This window comes from Dasypus novemcinctus, chromosome 5 (assembly GCF_030445035.2).
Source record: "Dasypus novemcinctus isolate mDasNov1 chromosome 5, mDasNov1.1.hap2, whole genome shotgun sequence".
In the NCBI taxonomy this organism is placed as follows: Eukaryota; Metazoa; Chordata; class Mammalia; order Cingulata; family Dasypodidae; genus Dasypus; species Dasypus novemcinctus.
In genome coordinates this window covers 59,385,808-59,407,255 of record NC_080677.1, presented here as the reverse complement: position 1 = coordinate 59,407,255, position 21,448 = coordinate 59,385,808, and the positions used below count along the sequence as shown (strand labels likewise).

At 37.2% G+C, this 21,448-nt stretch overlaps 1 protein-coding gene across 1 annotated transcript in view; it reads left to right on the top strand.

The window, feature by feature from the left end:
• Positions 1–21,448, top strand: part of VPS50 (VPS50 subunit of EARP/GARPII complex) — a 171,730-nt gene that overhangs the window by 40,969 nt on the left and 109,313 nt on the right. The window contains exons 10-12 of the mRNA XM_004475696.4: positions 16,710–16,752; positions 18,099–18,197; positions 19,621–19,761. Of these exons, the coding sequence (XP_004475753.2) occupies positions 16,710–16,752; positions 18,099–18,197; positions 19,621–19,761 (283 nt within the window). The remainder of the gene's footprint in view (positions 1–16,709; positions 16,753–18,098; positions 18,198–19,620; positions 19,762–21,448) is intronic.

Sequence of the window (21,448 nt, the reverse complement as noted above, 5' to 3'; positions counted from 1 at the left end):
ACTCGCTATGAAAATGAAGCTTTTTGCATTTGGGTTAAAAAAAGTTAGTTCAAACATGATAACTACTTATTTTATAAAGACCAGAAAAAATATTTACAACTTTAACAGCAAAAATATACTTTTTGTTCATGAATGTTTAGAAAATATTTTAAAGGATGATTTTATTTTATTTCTTTTAATGATGTAGCCCCTGTGGAACAGAATGTTAGGTTCTTTTTTTTTAAAGATTTATTTATTTCTTTATTTTCCCCCCTTCCCCTCCTCCCGTCCTGCTGTTTTTGCTCTCTGTGTTGTCTCCTCCCCTCATTTTCTCTCCTCTAAGATTCACTGGGATTCAATACTGTAACCTCTGATGTGGAGGGAGGTTTCCTCTCAGTTGCACCACCTCAGTTCCTGGTTTCTGCTGCGCTTCACCTTGACTTTTCCCTTGCCTCTCTTTTGTTGTGTCATCATCTTGCTGCGTGACTCACTTGCGCAGGCACTGGCTTGCCATGTGGGCACTCGTGCGGGCACTGGATCACCACGAGGGCATTTGTGCTCACCAGGTGGGCACTCATGCTTACCATGCGGGCACTCGTGTTTACTGCGTGGGCACTCGTGCAGGCACTGTCTCACCATGCGGGCACTCGTGCAGGCACTGGCTTACTGTGCAGGCATGCTTTTTCTTCTTTTTCACCAGGAGGCCTCAGAGGTCAAACCCAGGTCCTCCCATATGGTAGGCAGAAGCTCTATCACTTGAGCCATACCTGCTTCCCCAATTTTATTTTATCCTTTTAAAAATAGTCTCTGTATGTACAAGCATTTGCAGATATTTATTTATTTAATTTTTTCTCTTGTCCTCCTCCCCCTGTTATAGAGACTACTATGCTTTTGATACCTCTGTGTGTTAGATAGCACAGTAGCCCTGATCATCTATGTCTTACACTTTTTTTCTTAATTGTAAATATATCTTGGAGATTAGTTCAAGAGACTAATGGTCTGAGGATATGTGCCTTTAAAGTTTGATAGATATTACCAAGTTATTCTCTCTTCACTCCCACTACCAGGCTAAGAGAAAATCTGTTTCCCCAAACCCATAACAATCTAATATGTTGTCAGACATTTTGGTCTTTGCCAATCTAATAAGAAATATAATACATTATTGTAGTTTTAATTTGCATTACATTTGTTTTCGGCAAGCTTAGCTTTATTGTTATGTTTTTGAGTTATCTTTATTTCCCTTTCTGTCAATTATCCTTATTCTTGGCCCTTTTTCCAATTGGTTGCTAGTCTTTTCTTACTGATTTGTAGGAGTCAGTGTATATATTTATATACATGTATATGCTTGTGATAATAGAAACTTAAAAAATAAATTAATCATTTTATTTTGTGAAATTCAGATTTTCTGAAATTATTTAAAAAAAAAATCTGTGTTTTCTCTAATGGTTCCAAGTGTGACTTCTTCTGTAACATCAATGGTTTTGACACTGGTGAAGAGAAACGAGTGTGGTTTTCCTTTTTGTGTCATTATTTTGGGGCCTTTAGCGTACTTTCTTTCTTTTTTTCATTTATTCATTTGTTCATTTTTTAGATAAGAGTTTTGCCAGAATCACTGTTTTAAGAAAAAAACCTCATTCCGGCCTATAATTATTTACTTAACTTATATCTGTGGATATGGACCATTTTCCAGATATAATACTGTTTAGAAAACTTAATTTTTCTAATCATGTATCAATCTTACATTGTTCCTTGTCAAAGCATAGAGTTTTTCTCTCAGTTTTTACTAGAGAATACAATCTTTAATTCACAAGTTTTGCTTATTAAAAGTAGTATTTGTAGAAGATGATCTAATTTTGCTACGTTTGGACATTTACCCTTAAGACTATCAAATAACTGTGTACTGATATTACAGTGGTTTTACTTTTCTGAAAAATTGCTTCCCCCTTCCCCTTTTTTAGAGAAGTTGTGAGTTTACAGAAAAATCGTGCAAAACTAAAGGATCCTATATACCAGCCCACCACCACCACCTTCTATTGGTTTTGATTTGTATTTCTCTGATAGCTAATAATGTTGAACATCTTTGTATATGCTTTCTGGCCATTTGTGTATCTTCTTTGGAGAGATATCTCTTCAAGTTTTCTGTCCATATTTTAATTAGGTTGTCTTTTTGTTGTTAAGTTGAAGGATTTCTTCAAATATACTGGATATTAATCCTTTATTGGATATGTGATTTCTAAATATTTTCTACCATTCTGTAGGTTGTCTTTTTACTTTCATGATAAGGACCTTGAGGTGCAGAATTTTTTAATGAAGTCCCATTCATTGATCTTTTCTTTTGTTACTTGTGCTTTGTGTGTAAAGTCTAAGAAACGATTGCCTAACACAGGGACCTGATAACTGCTTCCTTAAGTTTTCTTCCAGGAATGCGATAGTTACAGCTCTTAAATTTAGGTCTTTGGTCCATTTTGAGTTGATTTTTGCATATAATGGGAGGTAAGAATTCTTCTCTCTTTTGCAAATTTGAGATCCAGTTTTCCCAGCACTATTTGTTGAAGAGACTATTCTTTCCCACTTGAGTAGTGTTTGCCACCTTGTTAAAAATCAGTTGGCCGTAAATATGAGTGTTGATTTCTGAGCTTTCCATTCTATTACATTGGTTTATATGTCTGTCCTTGTGCCAGAATCATCCTGTTTTGATTACCGTAGTTTTGTAGTAATTAAAAAAAATTTTTTTTTTTTTTAAGATTATTTTTATTTCTCCCCCCTCCCTCCATTATTTCTTCTCTATGTCCATTCGCTATGTGTTCTTCTGTGTCTGCTTGTATTCTCATTAGGCTGCTCCGGAAAAGGATCCTGGGGCCTTCTTGAGTGGGGGAGAGGCACTCATTCTCTTGCTCCACCTCAGCTCCCTGGTCTGCTGCATCTCCTATTGTCTCTCCTCTATGTGTCTTTTTATTGCGTCAGCTTGCTGCATCAGCTCTCCATGTGGGCCAGCACTCCTGTATGGGGAAGCACTCCTGCACGGGGCAGCACTCTGTGCTGGCCAGCACCCCGGTGTGGGCCAGCTTGCCTTCACCAGGAGGCTCTGGGTATCGAACCCTGGACTTCCTATCTGGTAGATGGGAGCCCAATTGTTTGAGCCACATTCCCATGCCTGTAATAAGTTTTAAGATCAAAAAGTGTGATCCTCCAGCTTCTTTACAAGAGGCTGTTTGCAGCAGCGGTCTTCGTAGCCTGGCAGGCCGTTCTTCCCGGAGGCGAGGGCGAGGCGGGAGACTCCAGCGGAGGCGTGCAAGGTGTGGAGGGCGAAAGGAACAAAGGAGACGAAACGCCCTTGTGGAGCTGTAACAGAGCCGTTTATTGGGGAATGTACAGAGATTATACAGGGCTGTGGCGGAGGGGCGGGCAGAGTTCTTGCTGGGATGCCGTATAAGGCGTGCTGGGGAGACTTTCGATGAGGATTGGTAAGGAGCAACACGGAACTGCTAGGAGGGGGGGTACGGGAAGGGGCGGGAATGGCGTCACAGCGAGGGGAGGCGGGAAGAGGAGGGGGAAGGGGGGGTGGGGGAGCCATCCGGATGTTGCCTTTTGGCGGGAACAGTGGGCATAGCCTAGATGACTGGGCGGGCTTTGGAGCGCCGCATACCAACGGCCGGAGGACGTGGCATCCGTACTGGCAGTCTCGTAGTGGGCCTGGGCAGGCTGAGGGCTTGCGCCCATACCAGCCCTTCCCTTGACCACTGGCTCCAGGTTACGCGTCTACCTTCCGCCAGGGCTGGCCCCTACTGAGGAGGAGGCTATCCCACAGCTGTTAGCTATTTGGGGTCTTTTACTCTTCTATATAAATGTGATGATTGGCTTTTCCATTTCTGCAAAGAAGGTTGTTGGAATTTTAATTGGGATTGTGTTGAATCCATATATATTGCTTTGGGTAGTATTGACATCTAGTGATATTTAGTCTTTCAATTCATGAAAATGGAAAATCCTTCCATTTATTTTGGTCTTCTTTACATTCTTATAGCAGTGTTTCATAGTTTTCTGGGTATAAGTCCTTTACATCTGTGGTTCAGTTTATTCCTAGATATTTGATACTTTTAGTTGCTATTTTGAATGGAATTTTTTTCTTGATTTTTTTGTTCTGACTGTTCATTGCTGTATATATAAACACTGGTAAATTTTTAGTTTGATCTTGTATCCCACCTCTTTGCTGAATTCATTTACTAGCTCTAGGAGATTCCTATTAGATTTTTCAAGATTTTCTGTTTGTAGGATCATATCATCTGCAAATAGGGAAAGTTTTACTTCTTCCTTTCCAGTTTGGATGCCTTTTACTTTTCTTACATAATTGTTCTGGCAAGAACTTGCAGTACAATATTGAATAACAGTGGGGACAGTGGGAATCCTTGTCTTGTTCCTGATGTTAGAGGAAAAGTTTGTCTTTCACCACTCAATAGGATGTTAGTTGTGAGCTTTTCATATGTGTCCTTTATAATGTTGAGGAACTTTCCTTCTATTCCTGGTGTTCGAAGTATTTTTATCAAGAAAGTTTGCGATATTTTGTCAAATACCTTTTCTCCATTGGGTCAGATGATCATGAGGACTTTTCCTTTATTCTGTTAAAGTGGTATAATACGTTAATTGATTTATGTAGCGCCAGCCTTGCATACCATGAATAAATCCCACTTGATCATGGTGTATAATTCTGTTAGTATGCTGTTCAATTCAGTTTGCTGTTATTTTGCTGAGGATTTTTGCATTGCTATTCGTAAGAGATACAAGTCTGTAGCTTTCTTGTTGTGTGGTCTCTTTATCCAGCATTGGTATGAGGGTGATGTTGGCCTTGTAGAATGAGTTAAGGATTGGTTCCTCCTTGTCATTTTTTTGGAAGAGTTTGAACAGAATTGGAATTAAGTCTTGTTGGAATGTTTGGTAGAAGTCCCATGTGAAACTATCTGGTACCTGAGCTTTACTTTATTGGGAGGTTTTTGATGAATGATTAAATCTCTTTACTAGTAATTGTTTTGTTGAGATCTTCTGTTTCTTCTTGAGTCAATATAGGTAGTTTGTGTGTTTCTAAGAATTTGTCCATTTCAGCTAGGTTATCGAATTTATTTGGCATACAGTTAGTTGTTTATAGCATTCACTTATAGGCCTTTATTTCAGTGGCATTGCTGTTGATGTCCCCCTTTTTCATTTCTGATTTTTGTTATTTATGCCCTCTCTTTTCCTTCATCATTCTGCCAAACATTTGTCGAATTTGTTAATCTTTTAGAATCAACCTTTGATTTTGTTGATTCTCTCTGATGCTTTTTTTTTTTCCTTCTAATTTATTAATCTCTGCTCTATTCTTTAATTCCTTCCTTCTGTTTGTGTTGTTTTTAGTTGCTTTTTTTCCTAGTTCTTCCAGGTTTGAGGTTAGGTCTCTGATTTGAAAAAATTTTTTTCTTTGAGAGTAAACATTTAGAGCTATAAATTTCCCTCTCAGCACTGCCTTCATTGCATCCCATAAGTTTTGGTATGTTGTATGTTTGTTTTTATTTGCCCCCATATATTTCCTAATTTTGCTTCTTATTTCCTCTTTAACCCACTGGTTATTTAAGAGTATGTTATTTAATTTTCACATATTTGCATGTTTTCCCTTTCTGGTACTGTTATGATATCTAGCTTTATTTTCTTTGAGAATATACATTTAATGATTTCAGTATTTTTATTTATTGAGACTTGTTTTGTGACCTAACATATGGTCTATCCTGGAATATGATCCATGTGCACTTGTGAAGAATGTGTATTCTCTTTTTGTTGGGTGCAGTATTCTATATGTCTGTTATGTCTAGTGGGTTTAGTGTATTGTTCATGACCTATACTTCTTTATTGATCTGCTGACTAGAATTTCTACCTATTATTAAGAATGGTATGTTAAAGTCTCCTATAATTAATATAGAATGATCATTTTCTCCCTTCAAATATATCAGTATTTTGCTTCATATATTTTGAGGCTTTGCTGTTAAGTGCATATACATTTATAATGGTTACATCTTCCTTTTGAGTTTTCTCTTAATCAATATATACTGTAATGACCATCTTTGTCTCTCCTGTTTTTGACTTAAAGTTTATCTTATTTAATATTTGTAAAGCTACCCAAGATCTCTTTTTCTTACTACTTGCATTTTATATTTTTCTATCCTTTAGTCATCTACCTACTTCTGTCTTTGACTTTAAGGTGTGTCTCTTGCAGATAGTGTGTAGTTGGGCCATGCTTTCTTATCTATTCTCTGCCTTTTGACTGGAGAGTTTAAACCATTGACATTTAAAGTCACTACTGATAGTACAGGTCTTTTTTCCTGCCATTTTTCTATTTAGCTTTTTTAAGTCTTATACCTTTTTGTCCCTGCTTGCCATTAAAACTTACTTTTATATATATTTGCTTTCTTGTGTTGTACTATATTGAGTGCCTTCTCATTTCTATCTGGATGTATTTTTCTTTTTTCTTTTTTTTTCTTTTATTCATTTAAAAAAAATATTACATTAAAAAAATATGAGGTCCCCATTTACCCCCACCGCCCCCACCCCACCACTCCCCCCACAGCAACACTCTCCCCCATCATCATGACACATCCATTGTATTTGGTGAGTACATCTCTGGGCATTGCTGCACCCCATGGCCAATGGTCCACATCATAGTCCACACTCTCCCATGTTCCATCCAGTTGGCCATGGGAGGACATACAATGTCTGGTAATTGTCCCTGCAGCACCACCCAGGACAACTCCAAGTCCTGAAAATGCCTCCACATCTCATCTCCTCCTCCCATTCCCTGTACCCAACAGCTATCATGGCCACTTTTCCCACACCAATGAAATATTTTCTCGATTACTAACCACAATAGTTCATGAATAGAATATCATTAAGTCCACTCTAATCCTTACTGTATTCCTCCTTCCTGTGGACCTTGGCTTGGTTGTGTCTATTCCACATCTATGTCAAGAGAGGGCTTAGATTCCACATGGATGCTGGATGCAATCCTCCTGCTTTCAGTTGTAGGCACTCTAGGCTCCATGGTGTGATGGTTGACATTCTTCAACTCCATGTTAGCTTTTACATGAATCTTCTCTGTTACTGTCCCACCAAATCGATGTCCAGACACCTCCTTCCCTGCAAAATCCCGAAACAGCCTGGTCCTGAAGAATTTCCAACGCTGCCTAGCCGCTTCTTTGCAGGAGAGACTATAAGGTGCACTCACTCAGACACCATCTTGCCCCGCCCCCCTGGATGTATTTTTCATTGGTTTTCATTGTGTTTACCATAGGTTAGTATTTAGCATCCTGAATATATAACAACTATATTTTGTTTGGTACCAACTTAACTTGAATAGTATGCGCATATACTTTTCCTATACTACTTTGTCCGCCCACCATTTTCTTTACTTTTTATGGCTTATATCATTGTACATTGTATGTACAAAAACATAGATTTATCATTACCTTTTATTCATTTGCATTTTATCACCTGTAGGAATAAAGAAGTGGAGTTACATACCAAACTACAAAATGATATTTTTGGCTTTTATAATTACTCAAATGGTATATCTTACAGTAGGTCTTTATTTCTTTGTGCTGCTTTGAACCCATATCTAGTGTCCTTTCCTGTCAGTCTGAAGAATTCCCTTTAGCATTGTTTGTAGGGCAGGGCTGGTGGTGATGTACACCCTTAGCTTTTGTTTATCTGAGAATGTCTTAATCTTGCCCTCATTTTTGGAAGAGAGTCTTACTGGATATAAAATTCTTGGTTGGCAGTTGTTTTTCTTCAGTGCTTTAAGTGTTTCAGCCCACTGCCTTCTTGTTTCCATGCTTTCTGAGGAGAAATCAGTACTCAATCTTCTGGGGATTCCATTGGATGTAATACATTGCTTTTCTCTTACAGCTTTCAGAACTCTCTCCTTGTCTTTTGCATTTCATAGTGTTATCACTATACAATGGGGCGTATTTTTCTTCTTGATCATCCTATTTGTTGCTTTCTGAGTTTCTTGGATTTGCATATTCATGTCTTTTATTAAGTTTGGGAAGTTCTCTGTCAATATTTCTTTGACTATTTCTTCTGCCTGTTTCTTTCTTTCTTCTCCTTCTGGAACTCATATAAAACATACATTGGTGCAGTTGACTGTGTTTCATATCTGTCTTAAGCTATTACTGTTTTTAATATATATTTTTTTCTTCTGCTCCTCAGCCTGACTCATTTCAAGTGTCTTTTCTTCAATTTCTCTGATTATTTCTTCTCCTATCTCCAATCTGCTCTTGAAGCCCTCCCAGGCATTTTTTTTTTCCATTTCAGTTATTGTGGTCTTCAACTCCAGCAGTTCTGTTTGCATCCTTTTTTAAAAATTTTTGTCTCTTTGCTTAGACTCTCATAATGCTCATTCGTTGCTTTGCTGATATCCTGTAGTTCTTTATTTGTACTTTCCTTCATCTCTTTAAGCAGTTTTTAAGATAATTTTTTAAAAGGCTTTGTTCAGTATGTCTACATTCTCACCTTCTTTGGTGTTTTCTGTATTTTTGTCTTCTTCTTTTAGATGGGCTATTGTTTGCTGTTTCTTTGTATTATACTCTTGTTGCACACTGTAAATTTTAATATTTTAAAATGTTAACTCTGTGCTTTAATCCCTAGGATGTCTGTTTCCTGGTTTTGTAGCCAGGTCGTGATAAGACAGACATTTTCTTTAACTTTAGCCCTCCTATCAGGAAGCTCTACCCAAGGCAGATGCACTGGGTAAGGTTTTCCCTTCCTTACTGAGCTTCTACTCCTTAGTTCTTTTGGAGTTCCTCTGTTACAGGAGTTTGGTTATCCGCTCTGTTTCTCAGGATATAAATCTCCCACTCCCAGGTATCTGAAGCTGGCAAGACTTTGTCCCAGACTGTCTGCCTCTATAGTTTTTTACACAGCTTTTGTTGACTCCCACTGCTTTTGCCTCCGTGGCACATTCTGGGAGGAGGATCATCCTAGGGAGGACTTTCCCAATTCAGTCTTTCTCTGCCAGAATAGGGCAGGGACCCATTCAGGGGTACGGACCAGCTCCAAATGGTCCAGTCGAAGGGGTCAGGCAGGGTGCCAAAAACTTCTCCAACGGCTCCCTAAAGGTGAGCTTTCCTGGCCTGCCCAGCAAATCTAGCTCTTTAGCTAACTTTCCTGCTGTGACTGAGGAAGCCTCTGTCTTTCAATCTCTCCTGCCTCCACCCCTTTCCAGGGAGGGTTGAAAAAATAGCTACAACCCTACCTTTGTCTGCATGGGGTCGAAACAATAGCTGTCCTCAGGGATCCAGTCCTCTGAATTCCCTAATCAAAAGCCATTATTGATTATACATTCTTTGGGAAGAGGATTTTTATTTATTTTTTTAAAGGATTTATTTATTTATTTCTCTCCCCTCCCCACCACCCCGGTTGTCTGTTCTCTGTGTCTATTTGCTGCGTCTTCTTTGTCCACTTCTGTTGTTGTCAATGGCAGGGGAATCTGTGTCTCTTTTTGTTGCGTCAGCTCTCCGTGTGTGCAGCGCCATTTCTGGGCAGGCTGCACTTTCTTTTGCGCTGGGCGGCTCTCCTTACGGAGTGCACTCCTTGCATGTGGGGTTCCCCCACTCAGGAACACCCCTGTGTGGCAGGGCACTCCTTGCGCGCATGAGCACATGGGCCAGCTCCACATCGGTCAAGGAGGCCCAGGGTTTGAACCATGGACCTCCCATTTGGTAGACGGGTGCCCTAAACACTGGGCCAAGTCCGCCGCTGGGAAGAGGATTTTTATGTCCCTTTCTGTCACCAGCTGCTAACCAAGGAATTAAATGAAAACAATTCACTTAAAATCATGTATCATAAGGGTATATATCTCAATGAATTTTTACAAAGTGAACATACCCATGTAATTACCACCTAGAAATAGAAGTAGAAATGGAACATTTATTTTATTTTATTTTTTTTTAATTATCTTTTTTAAAAAGGTATTTATTTATTTCTCTCCCCTTCCCCCCCCACCCCAGTTGTCTGTTCTCTGTGTCTATTTGCTGCATCTTCTTTGTCCGCTTCTGTTATTGTCAGCAGCATGGGAATCTGTGTTTCTTTTGGTTGCGTCATCTTGCTGTGTCAGCTCTCCGTGTGTGCGGCACCATTCCTGGGCAGGCTGCACTTTCTTTCGCGCTGGGCGGCTCTCCTTACGGGGCACACTCCTTGAGTGTGGGGCTCCCCTATGTGGGGGACACCCCTGCGTGGCACGGCACTCCTTGCGCGCATCAACACTGTGCATGGGCCAGCTCCACACGGGTTAAGGAGGCCCGAGGTTTGAACTGCGAACCTCCCATGTGGTAGACGGATGCTCTAACCACTGGGCCAAGTCCGCTGCCTTAATTATCTTTTTTAAAAGTTAATATATCACACAAAATGTTACATTAAAAAACATAAGAGGTGGGAAGCGGCTGTGGTTCAATCAGTTGGGCTCCTGTCTACCATATGGGAGGCCCTGGGTTCACGTCCCAGGGCATCCTTGTGAAGGCAGGCTTGCCTGCATGCTGTGGAGAGCTGCCGGCCTGCAGGCACCGCAGAGATGATGCAACAGAAAAAGGGAGACAAGTGAAAAAACAGAAGAGCATGCAGCGAATGGACACAGAGAGCAGACAAGCAAGCTGCAAGGGGGGGAATAAATAAAAATTAAAAAATACAGACACACAGAAGAACGCACAGCAAATGGACACAAGGAGCAGACAACAAGCAAGCCGCAAGGGGAGGGATAAAGAAAAAAACATAAGAGGTTTTCATGTACCCACTCCCCACCCCCCATCAATTTTTTTAATTGTATTTTTTTGAAGATACATAGATCACAAAAAATGTTACATTCAAAAAATATAAGAGGTTCCCATATACCCCCCACCCCACTCCTCCCACATCAACAATCCCTTTCATCATTGTGGCACAGTCATTGCATTTGGTGAATACATTTTGGAGCACTGCTGCACCACATGGATAATAGTTTACATTGTACTTTACACTCTCCCCCAGTCCATTCAGTGGGTTATGGCAGGATATATAATATCCAGCATCTGTCCGTGCATTATCATTTAGGACAACTCCAAGTCCTGAGAATGCCCCACATCACATCTCTTCTTCTCTCTCCCTGCCCTCAGCAACTCCTGTGGCCACTGTCTCCACATCAATGCTATAATTTCTTCCATTACTAGTCACAGTAGTTCCATAGTAGAATATCAGTAAGTCCACTCTAATCCATATTTTATTCCTCCATCCTGTGGACCCTGGGATGGTGATGTCCACTCCACCTCTATATTGAGAAGAGGCTTAGATTCCACATGGATGATGGATGCCATTCTCCTGCTTGCAGTTGTAGGCACTCTTAGTTCCTTGGTGTGGTGGTTGACCATCTTCACTTCCCAGAAACTTCCCTCATATCCTACTCCAGTCATAACACTTCAAGGTAGCCACTGTTCTGGTTCTGTCACTATGGTTAGTTTTGCATGTTTGAAGAGGTCTTGCTTATTTTTTGTTAGACTTATTTCCAGGAATTTGGTTTATTTAATGCTATTATAAGTGGTATTTAAAAAATATTCCACTTATAATTGTTTTTTTTTAGTATATAGAAATTAAATTTATTTTTGAAGTTTGACCTTTTAAAAAGAATTAATTTATTGAAGTATATCATTCATATATAAAATACATAAAACAATAAGAATATAATAATAGTTGTCAACTTAGAAAACAAACATATATAACACCATACAGGACTCTCATAACTCACTCTACCACCAATAACTTGCATTGTTGTTAAACCTTTTTAAATAATGATTAAAGAGCATTGTCAAAATAATACTACTAGCCAAAGTATTTTTCCCCAAACCAATCCTATTATTATTGTCTTTATATCATTTATATGAACATACATGAACAATTAAGTATATAGTAAAAGTTGTGAATTTACAAAGCAAACATACATAACATCATATAGGGGTCTTATACATCAACCCTCCACCAACACCTTGCAGTGTTGTGAGACATATATTACAGATTGTGAGAGAATATTGTCAAAATCTTACTACTAATCATAGTCCTTATCTTATATTTGGTGTGTTTTTCCCCCAACCCACCCTATTATTATTTTTAAAATTTGTTTTTTATGACAGAAGTTGTAAACTTATAAAACAGTCATGCACATGTGCAGAATTTGCAAAAACACCCCTCCATCAACACACCACACAGTGTTGGACATTTGCTACAGATAAGATGATACTGTCTGATTATTACCATGTCCATAGTGTACATTTGGCTCGCATTTTCAATACTGCATCATTATCAACACAGTACATCTTTTGCATAGATGCAAGAATATTATTTTATTACTACTATCCACATTCCCATAGGCCACTCCAGCTGTATTTTTCTACGTGCTTCTCCACATTCCCAACACCCTGCAGTAGTCATGTACATTTGCTGTAGCTCACACAGGACACTCTTGCATGTATACCATCATCCATAATTCTCATCTACCTCTTGGTTTGCCATGCTCTTCAGTTCCTAGATTATTCTCTAGCATTCTGTCAACTAGCATTTCTATACCTAGACTACCATTTTCATACATCCCCATTTATAAACTAGCTGTTACTCACTGTGTGTTACCATCCACTCTATCCATTTCCACACTTTAACAGTAAAGCTAATTAAAATTTCCATACATTAAACATCAGTAGTCCATCTCAGTCCTTCTCTTATCTCCTTTAAGAATCCACCACCTACCACCAGATTTTGAAGATATTTTCCTATAATTTCTTTCAGAAGTTTTATGGTTCTTGCTTTTATTTTTAGGTTTTTGATCCATTTTGACTTAATTTTTGGATAGGGTGTGAGATAAGGGTCCTCTTTCCTTCTTTTGACTATGGATATCCAATTTTTTAGCACCATTTGTTGAATGGATGGTTCTGCCTGAGCTGTGTGGGTTTGACAGACTAGTCAAAAATCACTTGACTGTACATGTGGGGGTCTGTTTCTGTACCATCGTTTGATTCCATTGGTCTATGTGTCTCTCTTTATGCCAGTATCATGCTGTTTTTGCCATTATAGCTAGGTAATATGATTTAAAGTCTGGGGATGAGGGTTTGCTTTTCCTTTTTATGATGTTTCTGGCTATTCAGGACCCCTTACCCTTCCAAATAAAGTTGTTGATTATGTTTTCAATTTTTTTTTTTAATGCTGGTGGAATTTTTACCAGGGTTGTAGTGAATCTGTATGTCAATTTGAGTAGAATTGACATCTTAATGATATTTAGTCTTCCAATCCATGAGCATGGAGTGTTCTTCCAGTTATGTAGGACTTTTTGGATTCTTTTTACATTGGGTTGCAGTTTTCTGAATACAAGTGCTTTAATTGTTGTTTAAGTTAATTCCTGACTATTTGAGTTTTATCTGCCATTTTTATTTTCACCATTCTTTTGACACTTTTAGTTATTTTTATTGATATAATCTTCATTTCTAGACTCTCTTCCAGGCCTGTCTCCCCTGTCTTTTCAGGCTCTACCATACCTTTTAGTATTTCCTGAAAATCTGGTCTCTTGCTTAGAATTTCTCTCAGTTTCTGTTTATCAGTGAATATTCTAAACGCACCCTCATTTTTGAAAAGACAGTCTTGCTGGATATAAGTTTCTTGGCTGGAAGTTTTTCTCTTGTAGTATCTTAAACATATCAGACCACTGTCTTCTTGCCTCTGTGGTTTCTGGTGAGAAATCAGCACTTAATCTTATTGGATATCCCTTATATGTTATGCATTGCTTTTCTCTTGCTGCTCTCAGTATTCTCTCTTTGTCTTTGGCATTTGACATTCTGATTAGTATGTGTCTCTGAGTTGGTCTACTCGGATATTTTTGGATGGGAGTACATTGTGCTTCTTGGACATAGGTATCTATGTCCTTCATTTGGGTTGGGAAATTTTCTACCATTATTTCTTCAGATATTCCCTCTGCCGCTTTTCCCTTCTCTTCTCTTTCTGGGACACCCATGACACGTATGTTTGCATGCCTTTTGCTATCATTTAATTCCCTGACACCTTGTTCAATTTTTTCCATTCTTTTTTTCATCTGTTCTTTTGTATGTTCACTTTCAGAGGCCATTTCTTTAAGCTCACCAATCCTTTCTTCTGCCTCCTCAAATCTGCTATTTTATATGATGATTCCAATGCTTTTTAAATTTCATTGATTGCACCTTTCATTCCCATAAGATCTGCTATTTTTCTATGTATGCTTTCAAATTCTTCTTTGTGCTCACAAAGTGTCTTCTTAATATCCTTAATCTCTTTAACCATCTCATTGAATTTATTAAGGAGATTTGTTTGAACATCTATGATTTGTTGTCTCAAACCCTTTATGTCATCTGGAGGCTTATCTTGTTCCTTTAACTGGGCCGTATTTCCTGTTTCTTAGTGTGGATTGTAATTTTTTGTTGTGTCTTGGCATCTGGCATACTGGAATATTTATTCTGGGTGCAGTTTTTCTCTTTAGTTTAGGGTTTCTTGCCCTTTCTCCCTTGCTGATTTTTCAGTAGGATCCAAGCTTGTAGTTGGTGCTATAAACTGTGGAGGCTCAAGCTGCCCTCATTGCACCAGGGACCAATGAAGCTTCTTCCAACTTTCTTCTTTGCCAGGGGTAGGGACAGAGTCACAGCTGTGTGAAATAATCCAAGTGCAGGCGTAAGACTGTAGTTACCCAGAGAGACTATTGAAGCTTCACACCCCTTTCTCCTCTGCCTGGGGCAGGGATGGAGCTGCAGGTATGGGCAGCAATCTATGGAGTGTGGGTCCAAGATGATGGCAGTTGTCCTGGTAGACTTTCAATTTTCAGTCTGTGCAGCCAGATGTACCTGTAATTTCCTGGATACGCTGGTGCAGGACCTGCCAGCCTCCTCCCTGCCATAGTGGGGACTGAACCCTAGGCTAGGCTGTGGGCAAAAATGTGGGTGGAAGAAACTGATTCCTACTGTCACAGTGATTTTAGGTCAGCCTGGGGTCCCCTCATGCCGTGGTTTGAGTGAAAATGGTGGCCACTGGCCTCTTTCTGACTTTTGCTAATTCACACCCTAGTTGTTCCCAAGGTTATATCATAGCCAGCTGCATCTACCAATCAGTAGCTGAAATTGGCAGCCAACTGTCTCCTCCTCCCCTGTTTTTGGGAAATGGAGCTTCCAATTCCAGCCACAGAATAGCTCCTGGGGTGGCTTGTGCCATCAGAGTAGGACAATCACTGGGTTCTGTGGCTTGGTTGGTAATTACCCCGAGAGGCTGGCACAGGTCCCCGCAGCTTCCTCCCTGCTGGAGGTGGCACTGGGGCCTAGGCTAGAGTTGCAATCTGATCTGGATGAAAAGAAGCTGGTCCCCATGAGCACTGTGGTTTTCAGTCTGCCCCACTTCCCACTGTATCAGATGTGGAGTTAAGATGGTGGCTGTTGGCCTCTTTCTGACTTGGAAAGGCTCAAACTTTAGCTGTTCTCATGATTATACGTTAGCTCGCTGAATTTCCTCATTAGTAGCTGAAGGTGGTGCCCAACTATCTTTCCTCCCTCCCCCACTCCTTCCGCTTTTGGGAAGTGAAGCTTTCAATTCCAGCTGTAGAATAGCTCCCGAGGCAGCTTGTGCCTCCAATGGAGGGTGGGCACTGGCCTCCATGGTGTGGAGCTCTCTATTTACAAGTCTTCTCTGCAGATGGGCAGTCTCCTCCTTCCATTCCTTCAAGGATATTGCAGGATGCTCTTCTGGTCTCCTGGAGCCCCCAAACAGGTGTTTTACCTAGCTCCAGAGAGCTCTGGGTATTTACTAACTGCCCTGTAGCAGGAGCTGACTCTAAGAGCTCCTTACTCCACTGCCAATTGCTGGTTCTCTGAAGCTTTACTTTTTAATCTGGTGACTTTGCTATCCATTTTTAATTCTTAAATTCTTAGTTTTATCTATGGATTCTTTAGGATTTTCTTCCCACACAATCCTGTTGCTGCTATTAATGACTCCTATTTCTTCCTTTCTTTTTATTTCTTTTTCTTGTCTTATTGCTCTATCTAAAACCTACCGTATAATGTTGAATAGAAATGGTGACAGAGGTATTCTTGACTGTTTCTAGTGTCAGGGGAAAATCTTATAATGTTACCCCATTAAATATGGTGTTTGCTGTAGGTTTTGTTGATATCTTTTATCAGATTAATGTCTCCATATTTGTGGTCCATTTCCACGTGTTTTTGATAATTTTCTTTCTTTTGAAAAATAATATGTTTCTGGCTTATTTTGCAATATTTTTTTCTCCAGACTTAAAATTAGCCATTTTACCAAAGAGCTCTGGCTTCTTGGTATTTAATGGCATCTTAATTATGAAAAATACTTAATGGTTCCAGTTAAAAATATAAAATAGTGTATGTTCAGTGTAATTTTTGGTTTATTTCAGTTTTTTTAAATATAAGAAATTTTAATTTTATGTATATGTGTGTCTGTGTTTGTGGGTGTTTGTGTGCATGTGGGTATGAAGTGTCTTAAACTGATTAGAAGCAGGACCATAGAAGTACTTCCAAACGACTGATGTAGAATCAGCAGGAAAGCTATGGCTTATTACTCATACTGTTTATTTTTTAATTTATTGAATATTTACTTCATTAGCATGTGTTTCTTGTGGTATTTGTCTGTTTTAAAGATAGACACATCTAACATTCTGCTTTATTAAATAGTGAACTGAATTCAAAGCTGCAAGATACTTTAGAACAAATTGAGGTAAGATGATTACAAGTTAAATGGATTTTTCTTTTTAGAGCTTTTCAAATGGCATAGGTACACCTTACATTTTGGCTTCTGTATTATTATTGCCAGTTTTTCTCATGTTTTGTATTTGCAATATCTGTACATGGCCAAGTTAATGTTAATCTACTAGCAAGCTCAGTGATACTTTTAATCTCATGGGAACTGTAAGCAGTATTTGAAAATATCACAATTTCCAGAAAAATCCCCAAACTTATTTGTAGGTTAGTCTTCATTATATAAATTGTAGCAAAATATTTTCCATGTATTAATATTTTTTTTTACCAACTGTTTCTCGTTTTTAGTTTAGTGAATTGATTTACTTAGGAATAACTTTTTGCTGATGAAAAGTCTCTTAAATTCCTAAACCTAATAATAATATCTCACACAGTTCATGAAAAATGTAGGAACTGGAAATGAAAAGCAATATCATTGTGAGCATGAAGGCTCTCTTTTCCTCCTACATATATTCAGAGTTTATTTTTTTCCTTGGCAATCTTTGCAAAGTAGAGTATTTATTACAGTAAATTTAATAAAAATTTGGTTGCTTCTGGTATTTATCTTATTGTTTTCCTGGTAAGAATACTTATAAAAGTTGAGGCTGGACTTTCTAATGACGTTTTGTGAAAGTAGTTTTTGATCATGAATGCATGTATTTGCTAATTGTAAAAAAGTATGACAACTCCTTTGAGAATTCCATAAGTAAATGATCCCCTGAATATTTTCGATGAGGGTTTTCTGTTGAAAACTCAGTATTTCTTTACTCTTGTGTACTATTATTCTGTACTTATGTAGAAAATGACTGTTTTAATATGAAATCATTGAAGTAGAAACTCATAAACAAAGTCAGTGCATTTAGACATAAAAGCTTAAATGTTGAAGTATGTACTTTTAAGACCAATGATGTTTTGTTGAGAATTACTTTTCTGTGATTACAGAAGGATTATTGTATTTTCAGTAGTTCCACAAATTCAGTTCATATAGTTTAATATTTTAGCAATGCTTCAGGGAACATAAACTTCAATAAAAATATTTAAAAAAATAGCAATCCTTAAGAAACTGTTCTATTTATTTTGTATTCATTAAAATAGTTGGCATGGGGTTTTAGAAACTCAAATGTTAGTAATATCTCAGTAAACTTGATTTAAGTTTCTAATAAATGATAATATAATTAAAAAAAATTTTTTTGACTCCTAAATCCAGTGTGATACTAATTTTATTTAGATATTAACTAAAAATGAGCAATTAGACAATATTTTCTTCTCATTGCCTTGAAAACATAATTCTTTAGCCACTTCTTGTCTCCTCTTTTAATTGCATAGGAACAGTTGGATGTAGCTCTTTCCAAAATCTGCAAAAATTTTGACATTAACCATTATACCAAAGTTCAACAAGCTTATCGACTTCTTGGAAAAACACAGGTTAGTTTTTAAAGGTTGTTTGCTTTTTTCCTTAATCAGGAATCTATTGACTTTCAAGATTGCTTAAGTCTGAATATTACTAATGTAGCATCCTTAAAGAGTTTCATTTAAGAAAGTAAGTTTTTATTCTATATTAACAATTGTAATGTAGTTGCTTATATAGACTCACAGTATGTGTAATGTAATTAGAACATTACAGAAAGATTTTTTGAACTTTGTAGTGTTGTGTAGTTTCAATATTTTAAAATTTTATGTAGGTTTTTAAACAAAGTATAATATAATTTTATGAAATAATTCAGTGGGAGAAGATGTGTAGTTTTTTTAACCTCTACTCTTAGTTCTGGATCAGGAGTTCTTAACTTGGAGCTTTATTGGTTATTAAATGGACTAATATGACACCCTCAAAAAGGTTTGTAAACTTTTGTACATTTATCTGTAGAACAGGTCCCTTGCATGGACCATTAATGGATTCTGTTATCTTCCAGTATTCTTACTGCTCAAGGGATTCCATGAAAAATGTGAAAGATGGACCATGGTTTGCAAGTTAATTGTACTTTGTTTGTACAGGATTATGTATTTATCTGTACATTTAAACATGATAGATGTAAATGTTTTCTTTCCTTAACTGTTCCCCTCCCTTAGAAGGAAATTTAAGTCTTTATTAAAGCATTTAAACTGTTTCTATTTAAAAATCTTCAAAAAGGAATGTTGTCATTGATTATACTTTATTAGTTTTCATGTCTTAAGCTATACCTAGGAAAATATATAAAGGAAGACACTTGACACTTTTGAGGGACATTTTTAAAGACATTTGAAAATATCTTTGCATTAATAACTTCTAATTTCCCCCGTAGAATTCATTCCTACATTAAATATTTATTGATATATACTATTTGCATTGTGCTACATGCCTCAATGTAGGCCTTCATGTATTTTATACTCTTGTGGTGGGACACAGACATTAAATAAATTAATTAATATAGTATCCAGTGGTAACAATTGCTTTAAAGAAATATATATCTGGGTAAATAAATAGAGTGGTAGAAAGTAGGGACTTATATAGGATAGTGAGGAAAGATTTCTCTGAGAACTTGACCACTGAAGTGTTCTGAATATATAAGGGAATGAGCGTCTGATAGCAGAGAGAATCCTGAGGTCTGATTGTGCACTGCATGTTTGTGGAAGAACACAATCATAAATAGATAGCAACAGAGCATTGCTCATGAGTCATATTTATTTTCAGCGAAATTATGTGGCTAATTGAAAGGTTATTTGCACTATAATCAACATTATATTTAAATACCCTGATCTTTGATGCTGTAGCTATAATTGGAAAGATTTTTTCCCCTGTGTTTCTCTTATCTATTGAAATTTATTTATTTTAATAGCATGAAATTATGTTGTATGTTTTTTCTTTCCACAGACAGCAATGGATCAACTTCATATGCACTTCACCCAAGCTATTCACAATACTGTGTTTCAAGTTGTTCTTGGTTATGTGGAACTATGTGCAGGAAACACAGATACAAAATTCCAAAAGCTACAATATAAAGATCTCTGTACAGTATGTAGTACCTTAATTATCATTCTTATGTCTCTTTTTTAGTTTTTAAGCGAATATTCTATTCTCTTAGTGTATTTGAATATGCTACTAAAATAAAATGAAATGTATTTGCCAAATGTCATTTTCTCTCATGTTATTCCTTTCCTTATTGAGAAACTGGTGGACTCATTCACAGATGGTAAAAGTTGATGATGAGATGGTTTAGACTTGTGGAGAGTAGTTGCTTCTAAATTGACTCTTTACTATTAGGTAGCTTCTATTACCCTTCTCTTTGGGGCTTTTATGTTTCTTCTATGGTTGCATCTAGGGTGCTTCTAAGCAATCACCTTTAATAGTTTCTGTACAAACTTTCAGTCTTTCAATGTGTATAAATGCTGTAGCATCTGTGACCAATTTTTCTTTTTCTTTTTTAAAGAAACCTAAGTCTATCGGTAATTAAACATACAGGTGAGAAGTGCAGTGATTGGTGCAATGTTTTGAAAAGTAGATACTGCTGATTGGTTGATGTAGAGTGTGAAGAAAAAGTGATGAACAACTGGGTGCATGGTGGTATCATTTGCTTCTGCAGGGAATACTGGTGAAGAGCACCAGTTAGTGAAATTAAACTAATCTTCAATTTTTAGTGAGATTATTTGTCAAAGTTCAGGTTATATGTCCAATGGGAACTGGTGAAATAGTCTTACTTGAGCTACAACAAATTCCAGAAAGTGATTGTATATGATATACTAAGGGTTAAACTAATGGTGAAAGTGGATGGTTGTTAATATAGCTAAAATTTTTCTATAATTTTATAAATCATAAGGACTGCTTCACAAATTTTATGATTAAATATAATGTTGCATAATTACCTTTAAAAATTTGGTATGTTTTAATGATTTTGAAATGTGTTTCCTTATTTATATATTTCTCTATTTTGGTAGTATGTATTTTTAAATTAGATATCCAAATAGTCAATTGTATTTTTTAATTTTATTAGTATTACTGTCAGTGATTTAAATTGTAAAGCAATTTTTGCAAGTCAAAAACTTTGCTGTTAAAGCAGAAAATAACTTTTGATAATTAAAACACTTTTTTTTTTTTTTAACAAATTAGGCCTTTGTCTTTCAGTCTTTGATTTGGTTGAGTCTGAGGTATGTGTATGTGGGTGTATGTGTTTTGTTACCACTTGTCCTTTATTTAAAGTCAAAAGCATGTTGTGCTGATGCTTCTTGACAATTCTGTTCATTTCCATACTACAAAGCTAAAAGTTGTACAAGCTTATAAATTTTTATGAGTAAAAATTTATTGTTAAGATGTTTACAACATCGTTATTTTTCTTCTGTATTTCTTTCACTTTTTAAAAGCTGACTAAATTAACCCTTTGAAGTAACTGTGTATATTGGAATTATCAGTTAAATAAGTTAGCCTTCTTAATTTTATCTTGGGTAAATGCTTGTTAAAATTACCATAAAGGGTGATAATGCATATATAAGACTGATTTTACAAAATATAAATACAAATATACTAGAGAGAAGGAAAAAGAATAGTAGCTATGTATGACAGGGGAAGCATAGAGAGATTGAGAGGTGATGAGTTTTGTTTGTTTTTTGTTAATTATTATTATTGGAATAATGAAAGTGCTCTAAGAATGATGTGATGAATGTACAAATATGTGATTACACTGAATACCATTGATTGTACACTTTGG